Raw genomic sequence first — 18,435 nt, forward strand, 5'->3', positions numbered from 1 at the left:
AGCTCTCCACGGACAAAATTTGAAAGAATACAAATTGCAGAGCAGCAAGAGCGTGGCCAGGGGGTAGGAGAGGAAGGGTACCACTGGAGGTGGCGTCTATTCGTGTCAATACGGCAGTCAGGGGACTTAGCCGGAGCCAGAAAACTTCGAGCCAAACAAACTCTGAGATCGCAACCCCTCACCCTTTTCTCCTTCCCCACCACGAGCCTCGGCCGCAGCGGGAGCGCAGTCCGAGGGGTAGCGCAGGGGAGATACCGGTCTCAGAGAAAGTGGACTCGGCATTTGCTCCCCCTTTCCCGCCCCCTATCCCTGCCATGGGCTTTGCCCTGGAGCGTTTCATCGAAGCGGTGGACCCGGATTTCCAGTGCAGGCTGTGCGGCCAGGTGCTGGAGGAGCCCCTGTGCACGCCATGCGGGCACGTCTTCTGCGCCCGCTGCCTGCGGCCCTGGGCTGCGCGGTGGCGCCGGTGCCCGCTGCAGTGCCAGCCCCTGGCTCCGGGTGAACTGTACCGAGTGCTGCCTCTGCGCAGCCTCGTCCAGAAGCTTCGCATCCAGTGCGACTACCGCGCCCGGGGCTGCGGCCGCTCGGTCAGGCTCCGCGAGCTGGCTGCGCACGTCGAGCGCTGCGACTTCGGCCCTGGCCACCGCCACCGCCGCCGCCGCCGGGGCTGCATCTCGGAACCCCGCTGCCTGGGTGGCGGGAACGTACCCGCGAGGGGGAGCTGCGGCTCGGCGCCCGGGGTCCGCCGGGGCGGGGGCGGGGGCGCCCGCAGGGGGCCGCCCGGCATCCGCGGCGGGAGCGGGCGGGGGCCTGGGTCTCGGGTCCTGGCCTGGAGGCGGCGCGAGAAGGCGCTGCTAGTGCAGCTCTGGGCGTTGCAGGGCGAGGTGCAGCTCACGGCCCGCAGGTACCAGGAGAAATTCACCCAGTACATGGCTCACGTCCGCAACTTCGCCAGAGACTTGGGCGGCGGCCACGGCCGGGTAAGCGCAGAGGGATCTGGCACCTGGGGAATGATGGGGTGGAAAGGGAGATGGTTCTTTCTGGCACTTCAGGATTCCTTTGCAAGGTGACATCCTCCCTTCTGCGGTAGGACGCATCCACCGCCCTGATCATCCTATCCTGTTATCTTCCGAGTGTATTAGTAGTGCACTTAGGAAGGCTCGTCCCGGTTCCACTTCTATGAGGATTGGAAAAGCGTTAAACAGCTTCAATTCCAACTTTAGGGCCGCGAAGGAAGAATGAGGAAAACTCATTTTTCCCACCCAGACCCTTGTTCCCCATCTTTAACTCTCCTGCCCTACCCTTTCTGCCTGTTTTTTGTACCTTTGGCCTGTGCCTGAAGCCAATCCGAGAAGGAAAGCCAGGAATCGAGGACCTCTCCGACCCTGCCTCCCCTCTGCAGCATCCCCGTGGCTCTGTCACTCTCTCCAACACCCTTGGTTCTTAATGACTTAGTTTCCCTGCCAGACTGCCCGTATCAGCCACCTTCTCCTCAGCACAGGGAGTCTGAGGCATATGGCAAAACAGGATGACTTGGAGTTGCAAAATTAAGAGAGGGGATTTCTTAGTCCTGCAGGATTCTTTTCATCACTCTGACCTTCCCTAAATAATCTTTCCCTGCTTCGGGATTTCGTTAAGGGTGACATGCGAGTGCCCGAGGGTGAGACTTGGGGGAACCAAGTCTGAGAGCTCACATCCATCTGCGCTCAGACCAGCCCTGGGAGCAACCTGGTGTTTCCCTTCCTTGTCCCGGCTGCTGGCCCTGAACTGTGTTCCAGAACTGCCCGCTTTCCGAGGAATAAACACTCCTCTTTGCGGCAGCTCATGAGAAGAGACTTGTTTATAAAGCTGTTTCTTCTCTTGCGGAGGACTTCTGCTCAGTGTTTGACATTGTTGGCCGCTGCCTTGGTGAGCAGGGCTTTAGCAGAAGTTACACTCCGTTCAAGGAGCTGTTTTCAATCCCTAGTCTCTTGGGGAGGAGCAACCCAGGACATGCCTATTTGGGACTGCTTTCCACCGCCTCGAACTGAGTTTAGAAGCATCTCTCCTTGAACCTAAAAAGGATAATTGAAGAGTGAGGGCTGAGCCTTTCCGACTCTGATAAATGGAAGCACATACTTATTAAAAGACTGGATGCTATCTATAATTTTTATCGTATTTCTATCCAGGTAAATTTATAAACTGGGAAGACCAGAGAAAAATACAGAAATATGGTCTGTAATACCAATTCAGGTTTCAAGGCCTTGGGGAAACAGTAGTTGGTGCAAAGGAGCAAGGCTAGATTGTAATGCAGAGAAGTCCATGCAACAAGTCAGGTGATTCTGACAAGGGAAGAGAAACTCCCCAGGACCTGCAGACTAATTACCAAAAGGCTGTGTTGCTCAGAAATGTTTTCCCTCTACCAGTAGGGGCTGCTGTGTGCACTGCCTGGGAAAAGCTCTTGGGAAAAGGTGGTGATGATGGTGGCAGTGGTGATGATGTTTATGGGATTTTATCATTTTGAATTACCAAATATGTCATTTCCTCGGATAGTTAATATTCCTAACTATGAATGTAACTCACGTGATGTGGCACCATTTCATCTTGTGTTTAAATCAGTCTTCCTTAGCAAGCAGATTTTAGATGTAATTCCTATTTTTTTTAACTATTATTTGACCTTCAGGAAAGCAATACATACTACTTTAGCCAGCACATACCCTCTCTTGTTTAGATTATGCAGAAATGATGCAAAACCAAATAAAAATACCATTTAAAAATTAGATTACCGTGACCAACAAGAATCTGTATTACAATAGCAATCTGAATACTACTGTGGAAAGAAATGTATAAATAGCTCTCTGTTCTTTATATCTCTTAAGATGTTCCAAAGTGAAATTTTGACATATAGTAATTCTGAGATTCTTTAACATTTTATTTTACTCTAATATAGTGGAGGGGGGAAATAAGGATACCTGCACTGTTAAATCAGAAATCTGTTTTAAATTACGGTGGATCCAGAATCAGATGCTACATCAGGATAAAAGCTGCATGTTTAAAAATGCAAAGGTATTTAGCCATTTTTGAAAATAGTTATTTTTCTCACATGCATGGTTGCTCCTTCAAATATACACTTTCAAAGTAATTTTAGGAAGAAATTAACCTTCTCCAAACTCAACCAGCCTTAATTTAAAGATTTTAAGGTTTTCTCTTTTTTTAAAAAAAAATCTTAATTTACTTGCAGTTAAAAATACTTTTATTATAGTGTTTGTTTTTTCTTTTATATTTTTTACCTATTTTATCCCTTTTCTTCTAGGATGGAGAACATAAGCCATTCACTATTGTGTTAGAAAGAGAAAATGACACTTTGGGATTCAATATTATAGGCGGTCGACCAAATCAGGTAACCCCCCTTGTTAATCCATAACTCACTCTTTGTTTAGAAAATAGTAGAAGACTTAGCTTTCATTTGTGGATTTTGAGTAAAAAAAAAAAAAAAATCACAAAAAACAGGTGGTTTAATCTTTGAAATAGTACTTGTCATCAAATGCCAGATTCCTTAATATAAATATTCCAGTGAAAATATTCCAGAGCATACTGAGAATTTTTTGAGAAAAATGAAAAAAAAATAGCTAACATACTCTGCTACTTAAAAAAAGAGTACATTTCACATTTTCATCTACAGTGTATAGTCCTGTTGGCAAATTTCTTAAACTGTTTCATAATAATGTATAGGCAATTTCCATTTGATAATATTACACAGCTATATTGCTTTCTTATACTTCCTATTTACTATGTCAAATTGTTAAGTTTTCAGATACTAACATAGACTAGACAATTTATAATATATGTTGGTTGAAAGAATGGAGAGTTAAAATAAGTTGAAATAAGGGATAATTGTTTTCACTATTACACAGGAAATACCATGTTTTAAAAAGTTAGTTCCTTTGGCATATTTTGGCTCCCCAAATCAAATCTTTTATTTCGTTGAATGAATAATATTTTCTACATTGATGGCAATTGTTTTCAAAATGCATGAGTTAATAAGCTTATACTGAATACTGTACGTGCAGAGTTTTCATATCATTCAAATAACTATATCAACTTACTCTTTCCGCTACCTAGAAAAGATGGTGAAGTTTAAAAAAAAACAAAAAACAAAAAAAAAACCCAAAAAATGTATTCTTTCAGTTTCCCAATAAGCTGCCATGAAAGTTTTTGCATCCTACATTGCAGATGTTGTCCATGGAAACTGTCTGAGAGTTGTTGGCCATATGCTATGTTCAGGCTAGGATGGCAATGACATATTTCCTCTTTGTGTTTGGCATTTCAAAAGCCTAGCAACTAATGACAGCTGAGCTTCTGTTTCTAGAACAGTCCTCATTTATTGTAAGACAGAAGTCTTTTTAGCATATCATTTTTTGTTTTCTTTTCCCCTAAGGAATATTTTTATACATGCTAGTTAGGTGTTTGACATTTAGGTGACATTGGACATTTTTAAGAGCCTCTTAAAATTCATGTTAAAGGAGGTTAATTGAGGAGAAATAATTTTATTTAACCTGCCACGAAGTAAAATGACATTTAAAATTGTAAATTATTATAGGATGTTGGGCATTTTCCTTAAATAATAAGTTTTGCCATATAATTGGCTTCCTGTGACTTGCTAAGATGTCCTATTTGTATGATACTGGCTGTATGTTTGAGGTTTAACTAATCATTAGGCTCATTGCACCTGGAACTGTGTAATGATTAGCCCTGAGTGGGTTCTCCAGCAATTTGGAGTTGATCTTTTGGGATTTTCCACTTGAGTAAGCTCCCTGTCTCCCCTGTGAATATTTACAGTCAGAGCTATGTTTTCCAAATCTGTCATGTCATGAGGCTAAGTTGTATTTTTAAAACAATGACCACATCTCAAACCAGTTATGTAGTGGGGTTGGATACCCTTTTTGTTTTCTTTAACTTGTAACTCCTTTTAATTGCTATGTCTCTTTGGAAGTGAGATGTTTTATAAATAATACTTAGAAGCCCATAGACATGACCTTGTGCATTCCCTTTCCCCATAGCTTTTATGTATATTCAAAGATATGAGGTAAGTAGATAATCTTGCCAAGATGCCATACTTGTTCATTAAAGCTGCCATCTTGATTAATGACTATTTGGTATTTAGTTAAAATTCAGTACCAGATCTTCAGCTGAGAAAGAGAGTTCAGTGTTTAAGAAGGATTGGCAGTGTTCCATCTATTAATTGTTTTTTATCTAACTTCAAGTTTTGTTTACATCTTTCTTACTGCCATTGTTTGTATTTTTTATAGAATAATCAAGAAGAAACATCAATGGAAGGAATTTATGTTTCAAAAATTTCGCAAAATGGACCTGCTGATAGAGCAGATGGCCTGGAGATTCATGACAAAATCATTGAGGTAAGAGAATTATACAACACAGATAGGACTCATGGAAGAAATATTTGGATATTTTAAATTTCCAAACGATTGAGTTATCTTGATGTGGTATTTTGTGGAGTGTATATTTAACTAGAGTATTTATCTGTCCTATTTTAAGTAGTAGATGCTGGGATAGAAGAATGAATTACCAGATTTCCAAATGTGTTAATGAATATCTCTATTTTAGTACATTGCCAACCCCCATAAGTTATAAAGATAATTATGTGATTTTTAAGGGATTGTTTTTGTTAATAACATCCCCAAAAAGGATGATAAATCTCTGCTGAAGAACATTTTTGATGAGGAAATATTATCTTTAAACTCGTGATTAACATGTTATATTTGGTGTTTGGAATTACTTATACAATGCCTTTTTACCATTTCTAAGTTTAATATGGTTATCTTTTTCATGTCTTTTTTACCTGAAAAAAAAAAGGCAGCTTTTTTTTTCCCCAATTGCTAAAACCTGGTGGGAACTCTTCATTTTCTTTAATGTACATTGTAGCCTTATTGTTTGTATTTAGGGTTGACAAAGTAAATTAAATACTTATAAGGTAGTGAGATTTGAGCTGTGATAATAGAATTTTGGTTCAGTGCTTTTGAAATTTTAACTGGTTGAAATAGTGTTATTTGGCACAACTGAAAATTAGGTTACTTTTGTCAGTGGTGCTATTTCCAATGTATTAGTGAAGGCCAAAATAGATATTGGAAGGTTTACTTGATTCCACTATTCTTTTGGAAGAAATTCTGCTTTTTGTTAGATCATATAATCACTAGTACTAGCTTTCTGAATGTCTATATAAACTATCTGGAGGGAGACAGTTTTTCTTGACTAAACAGTGAATAAAGTTTTAGATGTTCATTCATCACTTGTGCATTAAAAAAGTTGAATTTGGAATAATTTGACCTAAGATGATAGTAAAGATCAAAAAAGAGCCTATTGTTTGTTGTTGACTCCTAACATTTGGAAATAGCTGATTAGACACGTTGGGGAAGAAAGAGGGGGTAACTTCGGCTGAAAAACTGTGGGGTTTTTTTCTGAAGAGGTCTCTTGTATCAAGATATTTTCTTTCCAGTTTTGTAGCCAAGAAAGTATAGAACTCCTTTCACTGATGCTATCTAGTTTGTCTTGACACTTTGACTGGTGGAAACATTTACATGCTGCAGTTTCTAAAGTTAGAATGTTTATACTCACATTTGTGCAATATAATATAAAGGGCATGAGAATTTAAGCAAAAAATTGTTCTTATTACTTCCTGCTTATCTCTAAGCATTTTGATTTTTCCAGTTAAATGGAAAACAAATGCTTGCATATGCTACTGTTGGAAGGGCTGAAGGAACTGGATCCATATACTCAGTTGGGCACACACACTGACGTATACTCACAATAGAAACATGCACTAGGGAGTTAATAATTTATTCCAGGTAAGTGACAATGTTATGTATGCTTCACTAATGTTGCATGAAAGAGAAGGAAGAAGGATTTTTCTCTTATATTGTGATAGAGTATTTTTGTTAAAAGTTTACTGGTTTGGGGAGTTCCCATGTGGCTAAGCAGAAGTGAATCCAACTAATATCCATGAGGATGTGAGTTCGATATCTGGCTCTGGCTTCGCTCAGTGGGTTGGGGATCTGGTGTGGCCCTGAGTTGTGGCGTAGGCTGCAGATGCGGCTCGGACCTCATGTTGCTGTGGTTGTGGCATAGGCCCGCAGCTGTAGCTCTGATTCGACCCCTAACCTGGGAACTCTGGGAACTTCCATATGCTGCGGGGGTGACCCTATAAAGGAAAAAAAAAAAAAACACACACAAATATTTCATATGTTATGAACTACCCATATGACTTAACTCCCACAGTCTGGCACATTCCCGAGTGCTTTGAATTCATTCACATGTGACTGAAATAAAAAACAGAAACTGTTGGACAGTTTATTTTTTACTTACAGTCAAGTTATACTAAAAATATTTTGTCTAGTTAATTGCTTAAAGCGCACATCACAACAGGTTTATGAGTTGCTCTTATACATTTTCTTAATTCATTCATTTAATGGAAAAATCACACCTGTTAAAGGTTTGGTGTTACTGATAATTGGAGAGATTATACTAATTCTTACAAAAATATTAGTCATAACAATTTTGCTAAAAATTAACCAAAGCCAAAAAGTCCAAAAGTATTGTTTTTTAGTATTTTGCCTTCCCCTGAAGCTATATTCAAAAATTATGAAAGAAAAAAAAAATCACAGTCATAAGGTAAATCCATGTCATATTTTTCACATAATGTCAGACAAATTTGTTTTTGGAGCCTGTCTTTATGAGCAACTATGTTTAGCAGTTTCTGGATGTTTACACATCCACATTTGTTAAAAATATGTATGTGTGTAGATTCAGAAGAGACATCAGTTGTGAATTTGCGTTACGACATCGGAGACTGAACAGGCAGAAGATATTGTTAAAGACATTTTGAAAAGTCACAAAGGTTCACAGAGACTAGGCATTGACCAGAGTGTACATCCAAATAAAAGCATCTTTTGCACATACTGTTTTTCACCCTTTCAAGACTCAAAGGAACCATAGAAGATGCTTGATACTATCAGAGGCTTTGGCACAGTTCTAGGAGGGCAGTGCCATTACCGCAGTTATCTTCATGTTAGGATGCCCAAGGGGGCAGTGGGGAGAGTTGAGAGTCAAAGTTCATTGCTGTGTCAGCAACTGTTCCTCTTTTTGTTTCTGCGATGCTGATAGCAGGCACCACAACTATAACCCCTGAGTGAGAAAATGAATAAGAAGGGGGATAGTTATTCATGGCTCTTTGTTCACACGGTCTTCTCCCTCTCCCCCCAGCTCCTAGCCACTGCCTCCTGACGGGAAAGTCCACCCTTCTCTTAGGTTCTGGAGGCCAGGGAGTCAGGGTAGAGTGCTGTGAAGTCTTTGAGAATAGTTTGGAACTAAACGCAGTGCTCAAGCCATTTCCATTTACTTTAGAAACAGCACCCACATTGAATAATGTCAATGTAGCACTTTCTAGAAAGTGCCGCACTTGGTACTAGCAGAAAGAACTTTGCAAATATAATGTCTCTACGAGGATTTCTTAACTCTTCCAGACTACCAGCTACACTTTCTTTTAGTTCTGTAATGTTAGATATTCTGCATTCCCTGTCACTACTTTTTCTTCCGCTAACGTGTAAATCTTTGGTAGTTATCAGGTTTATTTGCCTAAGGCTCTGTGTAGTTTAGTTGTAGTTCTTAACGTGGGAAATGTAAATGCAGATCAGAGCTCAACATTCAGGAATGCTCTTGAATCAGATCTTCAGTGTAGTAGCTCTGTATGTGCCTGATGGACAGTGCAACTTACCGTCTCATAAAGCAGCATTGCTAATTTGCACATGCATAGGAAGCATTTACAGGTTTTGTCGGTCCCTTGTAAATCTGGTGGGCGATTCAAATTTTTGACGAATTGCTATTTAATTCAAACACATCACTGAATTCATTAATATTATCATCCTCCTACATTTGTAAAGTGTTATTTAATTGTTTAAATAACATTGACTGATTGAAAGAATTAGGAAAGAACTAAAAGCAAGCCTCTTAGTGTGTTGATGAAAAATTAATCAGTCGATCTAGAATTCCCATTTGTGGCACAGCGGCAGCGAATCCGACTAGGAACCGGGAGGTTTTGGGTTCGACCCCTGGCCTCGCTGAGTGGGTTAAGGATCTGGTGTTGTCGTGAACTGTGGTGTAGGTCACAGACGCGGCTCTGATCCTGCATTGCGGTGGCTGTGGTGTAGACCAGCAGCTACAGCTTCCTAGCCTAGGTACCTCCATGTGCCATGGGTGGGGCCCTAAAAACACAAACAGACAAAAACAAACAAACAAAAAAAATTAATCAGTCGATCTAAGAAAGAATTAAAACATGTCATTAGAACCAAATGTAAGGTTTATAACCCAGGAAGAGCATCTCAGAAAGCTCTGAGAACTGTTGCATTGGTTAGGAATCAAGGCACAGTTATATAAGTTTTTTTGGGACAGAGGACTGTACATTAAATGACATATTATTAACAGTTTACCTAATTCAGATTTAACCATCATCCTGGTGGGTCATGAGATTCTTACAAGATCAATAAAGGAATGTTTTCATTAAGGAATTGTGTTGATGCTGAGAGAATGTTACTCTTTATAGTCCAGTGGGTATTCCTGCCCAGGGGGACGGGGGAAGTTTGGTCAGTGCGTAATGCAGATACTCAGTGCACAACAAGGTGGGGGGGGACAAACTGCAGAGAAGAATTTTTACGTTTAAATTTTTCTTGTCTCGTCAGAAAACATGAATTTTATTTCACAAGTGCAAGAATTACGTTGTAATGAGATTTGTAGTCATGAGCATATTTGTAATTCATTGTTACTATTACTATATACTTGTACATTTCAATGTATCTTGGGAAGCTCTCCGGCACAGTAAGAACATGAATTCTGAAATCAAAGGATCTGGCTGGAACTCCTATCCTGACTTTTAAAACTCGTGTGTCCTTGAGCAAGCCAGCTGTGCCTCAGTTCTATGCCCTTCATTGTTACTGTGGACACAAAGCATCAGGTACAGGGCAGGTTCTTTGAACCCACTACTGTAAGCTTGATGTATCTCATTCAGTTTATGCAAGTTATTTGTTCTCCAAAGCAGAGAGACCATGTGGGAAGGGAAGGGGAGTTTTATTTTCCTTTCTTGGAGGATCCAGATCACTCTCCGGCTTTCGGTGACCCCCATTTCCATAGGCACCACAGTTTGAATGAGTAAATGTAGGGAATTTTAACTTGTCCGTCTCATATACTTCCATGGACCTCAGATGCAAAAACGACTATGGGAGAAAACTTTGCACTTAGGGTTTAATGCAGTCGTTCAGCAAGTATTTTACTAATTACTAATGCGTCATGTGGCATACCTGCATTATGGCTGTAAAGAGCAATAGACCCATTCTCTACTCTTCAGGTATCTTATGATGTAGAGGTCCTGTTTTCTGTCTATACAAGACAAAGCAGGCCTTCATGTGAAGCTACTCTTCCAATTGTTATGAAGGCAAATGGATATCACCATCTTAGTGGAATGACACGAGGGGTTTTATTCTAGTTTTCCTATTCTCTTAGGAGTAGTCAGATTCAAATGGGACATCATGACATGGGGTTAGTAAAAGAGTAGCATCTGTGGATGTGGCACAGCAATGTGGTTTCAGGAAAAGGTGCAGGCTTTGAACTTAGGTCTTGGTTTTGAAGTTGAACTGGGGGTCTCATGTTTTCTTATTGCCAGGTTTTGGCCATAACTATGAGGGTAACAATAGCTAGTCCCTCAGATCTTCTATCCAGTTAATTATATTTTACCACCCTGCTGAGTTTCCATTATTAAGAAATCATTTTGTTTAAAATATACTTTTGGGAGTTCCCCTTGTGGCTTAGTGGGTTAAGAACCTAACTAGTGTCTGTGAGGATATGGGTTTGATCCCTGGCCTTGTTCAGTGGTTTAAAGGATCCAGCGTTGCTGCAGACTGCAGCAGCAACATGGCAGGTTGAGGACACAGCTCAGATCTGGCATTGCCGTGGCTGTGGTGTAGGCCAGCAGCTGCAGCTCCGATTTGACCCCTCGCCTGGGAACTTCCATGTGCCATGGGTGCAGCCCTAAAAAGACCAAAAAGAAGAATCTGGGCATCTCTAAAGGGCTCCTCCTACCCTGGGTGCTGAGGCAGGTGAGTCTGCACAAGAGCCCTTGAAGAGCCTTTTATCAGTTTGCCATAGCCCTGCAGTTCTCATGGGCATAAGCCTTTTGGTCTCGAAAGCCAGATGTTTTGGGAGCTTGTCTTTCAAGTTCTGGTCTGAAGAGTTGGGGTGTCCAGGGTGGGGTCCTAACCCTTCACTCCTCAGGGAGAAACTCTGGGTTTTGGGTCCCGTCCTAATGGAGTGTTGCTGCGCTGGGGTAGGGCTTATAGGAGGTTGTGTCTCAGCCTGACCTCCCTGCTTCAGTATATGGTTTCCTTCTCATGATCCTCAGGTGAAGGGGTCACTTCACCAGTTTTTAGGTTTTGTTCAGCGGAAGTTGTTCCATGTACAGCGGCAGGTTCTGTGGGAGGATGTGAGTTCAGTATCTTCCTCCGCTGACATCTTGAACTGGGACCTCCCTGTGACATCATTGGGCTTTGATGTGTTCAAAAGAGATCCAGAATTGATTTTAGGTGAAAATTTCAAAGTGGGCCATGTCTTACTGTCTTTTGCCTTCCTTTTTTTCCTTCAGTAATCCTAGGAGTCTGACATCTTCCTTTTCATGCTCTTATTTCTTTGCAGTATTTGTCTTTTGGAAGGAATGCCTTTAAATCCACTTATACTAATAGGTATTTGAATGACAGACATTTACCGTCCTCAGGGTGTCTGAACTTAACCCAGAGATAATGGCTTCATGAGTCTCAAGCATGTATCATTTTCGCCTTGACCAGCACAGTAGCTTCTGGAGTAAACTTTGGCCAGTCTCTACCACTTGCAGTTCAACTTGCCTGCTACTCTCAGGGTTGTTGTGTTTTTGCTCCTTTGTTTTAGGTCCTTCATCATCATTCTATTGCCAGTTGGATAAATATCTCATTTATTGGTGAAGCAAAAATGGATCTTCAAAACTTTTACTCTCTTTTTTTTTTTAAATTAGTTTTCCTTTTTAGATCCTCTACTGTGGTCACATGAACCTCCTTCCCTTTCTTATCTTCAGGACTCTATGTCTTTATTCCTTCTTTCCTTCCTACCTGGTGTTCTGGCCTCCCCCCACCCCCCAACCCCACATCTTTTCTTCTGCTGGTAAGGGTCCGAGTATCCTCAGCAATCCTCCACTCCCTTCACAGTTCACCAAGGTGAATTATCTTCTTTCTTTGTTTCCTTTTTTTGTCTTTTTAGGGCTGCACCCACCGCATATGGAGGTTCTCAGGTTAAGGGTCTACAGCTGCTGGCCTACACCACAGCCACAGCCACAGCAACATCAGATCCAAGCCTCATCTGAGACCTACACCACAGCTCACGACAATGCCGGATCCTTAACCCATTGAGCGAGGCCAGGGATCGAATCTGAAACCTCATGGTTCCTAGTCGGGTTCATTTCTGCTGCGCCACAATGGGAACTCCTGTTTTCTTATCTCTGTTGTCAGTAGATTTTTATACCTCTCACTTTCATAGCAGTTTTCATAAGCTTTGCTATTTATTTGTTATTTGGTGTTCTCCCTGAACAAGTGCATGGGTTTTTGAAAAGTGGTGTAGAATTTTGTTGAAGTTAATAGTTCTGGCATCCTTCCTGCACCCAGCATCGAGCCTGGCAAACCAGAGGTCTTTGTTATTTTCTTTGAATAATGGGATAAATGGATGGATATACCTTGAGCTCAAAATTTTAGGGGTTATGATCCAGATCAAAGGATTTTTCAGGTGTCAGGGGGGGAGTTCCTGAAGGCCACCCCTCTTACCTCGTGTTCCTTGTCTTTGCATCTTTCTCACAATGTCAATCAGAAGTTGAAAGATTTACTGTTTCTTAAATTTTAAAAGCTCTAAGATCTAGTGAAGATGGATTGAAGCAATTGTATTTCCCTAGACTGTTTCTTCTAGCCTGTAAATAAGAAAGAACTCAAATCTGCAACAGTGTTTCAAATCCTGTTTATGTAAACACTTGGATTGGATCAGAAGACATGTATGTTCACCTTCAGATCTTTTGCCATTGAACTTGAGGAACACTGGTAAAGCTTACTGAATTCACGTGCTTGCCTGCAAAGCAGATTTGCAGAAAATGGCTCTGGACTGAACATGAATTGAACAAAAATGTGATTAACTACAGAGGAACTGAAAAGATGAAAGATGTTTTCAGTGTTTCCAAACCTTGTAAATGGTTTGGTGAAAAGACAGACGTAGAAGCCTCCTAGAGCACTGGGAAGTGGCTGGGGGACCCTTTTGAAGTTCTACTGATGAGAGCTGCTTAGAATAATTAACAGTAGCCCCAGCTGTGAGCTGTTCTGAGGAAGCTTAAGGAACAACTCACTAAGCTTGTTGCTTGGAACCTTTAAAGGCAAGTTTAAGAAAGTTGCCTATTGTAAAATACGTGCTTTTGTATTCCTAGTAGATTTTAATGCATTTACAGAAATTTTATACATATTTCTTCATTTTTTGTCTAAAATTTCATTCTTCCCACTGCTTTGAGAAAGCATCAGAAAAAAGAAAAACAGTAGCTGGCATGTTGGGTGGATTTGGTACTTGATCCTCTTAACCTATGAATTATTGTGGCCACATCACGGTCCAACGGCTGTATGGACAATTCCTTTAATCGCCTTCCTCCTCTTTTTAAAGCAGTTAACAGTGTCCTTAAGAAGCTTAGCGCTCCTTTAATAGTCAACATCTCAGAGGTAATTCAAATAAAAAGTGCCCCAAAGAATAGACATTATTCATTATGTTTAAAATATTTTGAACAATTTTATATTGCTGTAAAAGGTGTAGGAATAAATCTCTAACTCATTAGATTAAATGCGCCATTGACTATGCTGCTCATTTTATAGGGAAATGATTATATTTTATAGTATTGATTAAGATAAAATTTAGCACTGAATAGTTGGAAAATATATATAATTTTAAAATTTTAAGGTAAAATTAGGTAATTCGATGTTTTACTCAATACATTGAAGTAAAAGGAAAAAAATTTTCTTTATGAAATCATATATAGAAATCATTAGTTAGCAAAAATATGTTAGTCATATAAAAGATGACTGGTTTTCTACTCTGTTTCTATGGGTGACTTTTTAAAAAATATTCCAAATGTCAGCAACACCATGCAGTATTTGTCATTCTCTGGCCTGTTTCACTTAGAATAAATGCCCTTGAGTTTCATCCATGTTGCCACAAATGGCATGAAAATGGAGTCAGAACACATGATGAATGACTGGCACACACACACACACAGTATATATACACACACATACATGGTTTTTAAATATTTTTTCCATTCTCTAGGTTGTCTTTTCATTTTGTTGATGGTTTCCTTTGCTATGCAGAAGCTTTTTAGTTCAAGTAGTTTCTCTGTTTATTTTGCCTTTTGTTGACTTTGCTTTTTGTATCAAATCCAGAAAATTGATTCTCAAAACTTGTATCAAGGAGTTTACTCCCTGTGTTTTTCTTGAGGATTTTTGTGGTTTTATTTCATCTAATTCATTCTGAGCTTATTTTTCTGAGTGGTATATGATAAGGTTCCAGTTTCATTCTCTTGTTTGTGGCTGTCTGTTTATCTCAACACCATTTATTGAAAAGATGCTCCTTTCCCCACTTTATATTCTTGGCTCTTTTGTTGCAAATAAATTGACTCTGTTTGTATGGCTTTATTCCTGATCTGTCTATTCTATTCCATTAATCTCTGCATTTGTTTTTATGCTAATACCATACCATTTTGATTACTGTAGCTTTGTAGTACAGTTTGTAACCAGGAAGTGTGATGCCTCTAGCCTTGTTTTTCTTACTCAATATTTCTTTGGCTATTTATAGGTCTTTAATGGTTCCATTACAAATTTTAGGATTAATTTTTCTATTTCTGTGAAAAATGCCTTTGGACTTTTGATAGGAATTGCACTGAATCCGTGGATTATTTTGGGTAGTATGGGTAGATATTTTAACAGTGGTAATTCTTCAAAGCTATAAACATAGAATGTCTTTCCATTTATTTGTGTCTTCTTCAGTTTCTTTCATCAGTGTTTCTGTAATTTGTCTTCTATCTGTTCAGTTAAATTTATTCCCAGGTATTTTATTCTTTTTGATGTAGTTGTAAGTGGAATTGTTTTCTTAATTTCTCTTTCTGAGAGTTCATTATGTGTAGAAATGCAACTGACTTTTGTATATTGATTTTGGGGTAGGGTAATAGGAAGAGGTTGATAAAAAGATACAAAATTTCATCTCTAAGATAAATGAGGTCTGAGGATGTAACAAAAAACATGATGTGACTACAGTTGAAAACACTATGTTAGATAATGGAAATTTGTTAAGAGTGTAGAACTTAAGTGTTATAAGTAAATAAATAAAGTGATGATATGTTAATTAACTAGATGGTGGGAATGATTTCACAATTTTTATGTATGTCAAATCATTCCAGTGTACACTTTAAATATCTTACAATTTCATTTTCAATTGTAATTCAGTAAAGCTGATTCAAAAAGATAATCATTTTTACAGTTAAATGTATTACACACATGATTTGCTAAATAATTAAATATACTTGAATGACAGTAGGCTTTTGTTGCTGGAGGTAAAAAAGACCAATTAGTAATTGTACTTACTTCAAATACCTTATAATTAAGACATGAAAATGGAATAAGAACACATGATGAATGACTGGCATAGAGGAACTTGTAAAAAGACCTCCCTGGTATTATGGCGACCTGAAGCCGTAAGAATGAAATGGTAGTTTAAAGGAAATAATGGAGATTAGGAGGGAAGAGAGGATGGAGCAAGGGCTTTCCATCTTTGGGAAGGATGCCATGAGCCGAATGACAAGGCGGGTTTTGACTGTATCTTCCTTGGCAGCCCTTTTAGCTGATTAACATAGTGAATAAATAATAGTCAACACATAACTGATGACTGTATGTATTAGGTGCTGTACAGGTATTAACTCATTTCATCCCCACAAAAACTCTTATGAGGTACTGGTATTATCCCCATTTTGCAGATGAGAAAACTGTGGCTCAGAGATATCAAGTAAATTTCCGAGGTCACAGAAAAAGAATTCTTGGGTTTGTGCCCTTAACCGTAACTTGACACAGTAATAATGAAGAGTTATGTCTGTGATTCAAGGTAATAATGCATAAGTCACTTGAATTCAGATTTTGGTGAAATTAGTGGAAGGCATTGTATATTTGGCTAAGGAGTTAAGTTTTGTAGTGAAGGCAGTGAGGAATCTGTAATCACTTTTGAGCAGGGGGATGACAAAGCCATGGTTACAAGATTAATCAAAAAACAGATTTCACTGGGATGTGTGACTAGGTTAAAAAATGAAGGTACTTGATCAGAAAGACTAGTGGGTGAGTACCACAGTGTCCATGTGTGAGGTAATGAGGGCCTGTGGCAAACACAATAGAAAACTGCCAGAAGGTAGTGGCAACCTCATGACTTGGTTCATCACACTTATCTTAATGTTGCCCCTTGTCTTCACTTTCTTACAATGTGCTCACCTTAGATCCAGAATGGTGCTTGGTGCTAGATTTTAAGTAAATTTGTTACAGAAGAGTCACAAATGGTAAGGGTCTGGTGCAATGTAAGATCAGAAAGTGAAGTCGTCCACGTGTAGCCAGCTTCAGATCAAGGAACAGATCATCACCAGCGCTCCAGGAATCTCCTCTAGTCCTCTGTTCCAGCACTGCCTTCCTCCAAGTCTGCCTGGTTGTGGATTTTTAAAAGATAGAATCATACAGCGGACCTTCTTCAGAGTATTGCTTCTTTTATTTAACATTACATTGGTGAAATGCACTGATTCAGTTGCATCAAACTGCCATTTGTTCATTCTCATAACTATTTACCATCTCTTAGCTACACCACCATTTAGTTATCAATGTTTCATTAGTGGAATTGCTAATTCTGGGTTATTACTTTAACTCGCTCAGAGCATTCTTGTGTACCTCTTTCAGTGAATACGTGCCTACGTTTCTGACACACACACCACCCCCTCTCCCATACATTTGTGTGGTACAGAGTCGGGATGCACATATGCACACTAACATGCACACAAACACACTCCAGGAGTACATTTGTACATCACAGAGTCAGAGGATATATGTGTTCAGTTTTAGTAACTGCTGCCAAAAAGATTGGTTAAAATGGTTATAGCAGTTTTCATTCTTACCAGCAGCTCAGAGCTGCAGTTACTCCACATTCTTGGAAGGACTTGGTGTCAGGTGTCTTTTAAATTGAATCCCTCTAGTGAAGTGGTACATGCACAATCCCTTGATATCTAGTGAAGTTACACCAGTTTATGTATTGATTAGCCATTTTGATGTCCTTTTTTGTGAAGCACCAGTTCACACTGTGGTGAACACAGAAATCTTACCTTTTCCTTCACCTTTGACACCTCATACTACCTGGCAGGCAGTGGGTATTCAGTTGTTTAATGGATGAATGAATACATACAAGTCTACAAGGGTAAAGCAAATCCAGCGTTACACTTAAAACGCTGTGCTTGGCATAGGTGAGGTGTGTAGTGAGTATGAACTGAATGGATGAAAAAAGCTTTCCCAAGTTTCTTTTGAACATATCTGTCACAAAGCAATTATTCTCTTCCTATTTTACCTAGTTTTCCCTTGAAGAAGTAATTTGATGTTTCTTTTGACATTATCACATTTTATCATCTTGGCATGCTCAGTTTTTAATGTTACTCTTTTTTTTTTTTTTTTTTTTTGGAGAGCCAGTCTTAAATTCTTTGTGATGGTGTCACAAAGATGAATATGATCCCTAAATAAATGCTTTTGGCCTAGATACACTGTGTTGCAAACCTTTTCACTTTACTGAATGTGTGGGTGTTATTTTTTCAGAGGCATAATTCTTTTCCAACAGATAAGAATGATCAAAGAAAAATTTTTTGTTTTTCTTCTTATCCAAGCTTTCACCTAGGGAAGATTTCTTTTTTATAATCCAGAATTTTATAATGCATATCTCCTCCTAGAGAGGTATAATTTTTCTTTAGATCCAAGTTAGAACTCTGGGACTGTCAGATCCTACTGATTTTCAGAATTAGGTTTGAGGCTTACTATGTCAGCCCTAAGATAAAAGTAGGTTTCCAGGCATGGTCATGATAATATAGAATCTTAGTGCTTAAAGAATTGGTTAGTTGAGGATTATTAAAGCAAACAGTTGAAAAGTGATTTTTATATAAATGTGAAAAAATGCTTAATACTCTAGCAGTATTTTACATATCTAGATATTTTATAATGTGGAAATGAGCTATCAAATAAATTATCTGACTATAATTTATACACAGATGTCTGAAACAGAGAAAACTAATTA

The 18,435-nt window shown here is 39.4% G+C and overlaps 1 protein-coding gene across 1 annotated transcript in view; it reads left to right on the forward strand.

Moving 5' to 3' along the window:
* The first annotated feature begins 201 nt into the window (after window positions 1-201).
* Window positions 202-18,435, forward strand: part of PDZRN4 (PDZ domain containing ring finger 4) — a 367,304-nt gene continuing 349,070 nt past the window's right edge. The window contains exons 1-3 of the mRNA XM_003481711.5: window positions 202-980; window positions 3,293-3,379; window positions 5,289-5,396. Coding sequence (XP_003481759.3) covers window positions 315-980; window positions 3,293-3,379; window positions 5,289-5,396 — 861 coding nt within the window. The 5' untranslated portion in view covers window positions 202-314. The remainder of the gene's footprint in view (window positions 981-3,292; window positions 3,380-5,288; window positions 5,397-18,435) is intronic.

This window comes from Sus scrofa, chromosome 5 (assembly GCF_054392235.1).
Source record: "Sus scrofa isolate SSC_HxYL_T2T_F1_AM1 chromosome 5, Sscrofa_HxYL_maternal_Yorkshire_Landrace_v2.0, whole genome shotgun sequence".
Taxonomy (NCBI): Eukaryota; Metazoa; Chordata; class Mammalia; order Artiodactyla; family Suidae; genus Sus; species Sus scrofa.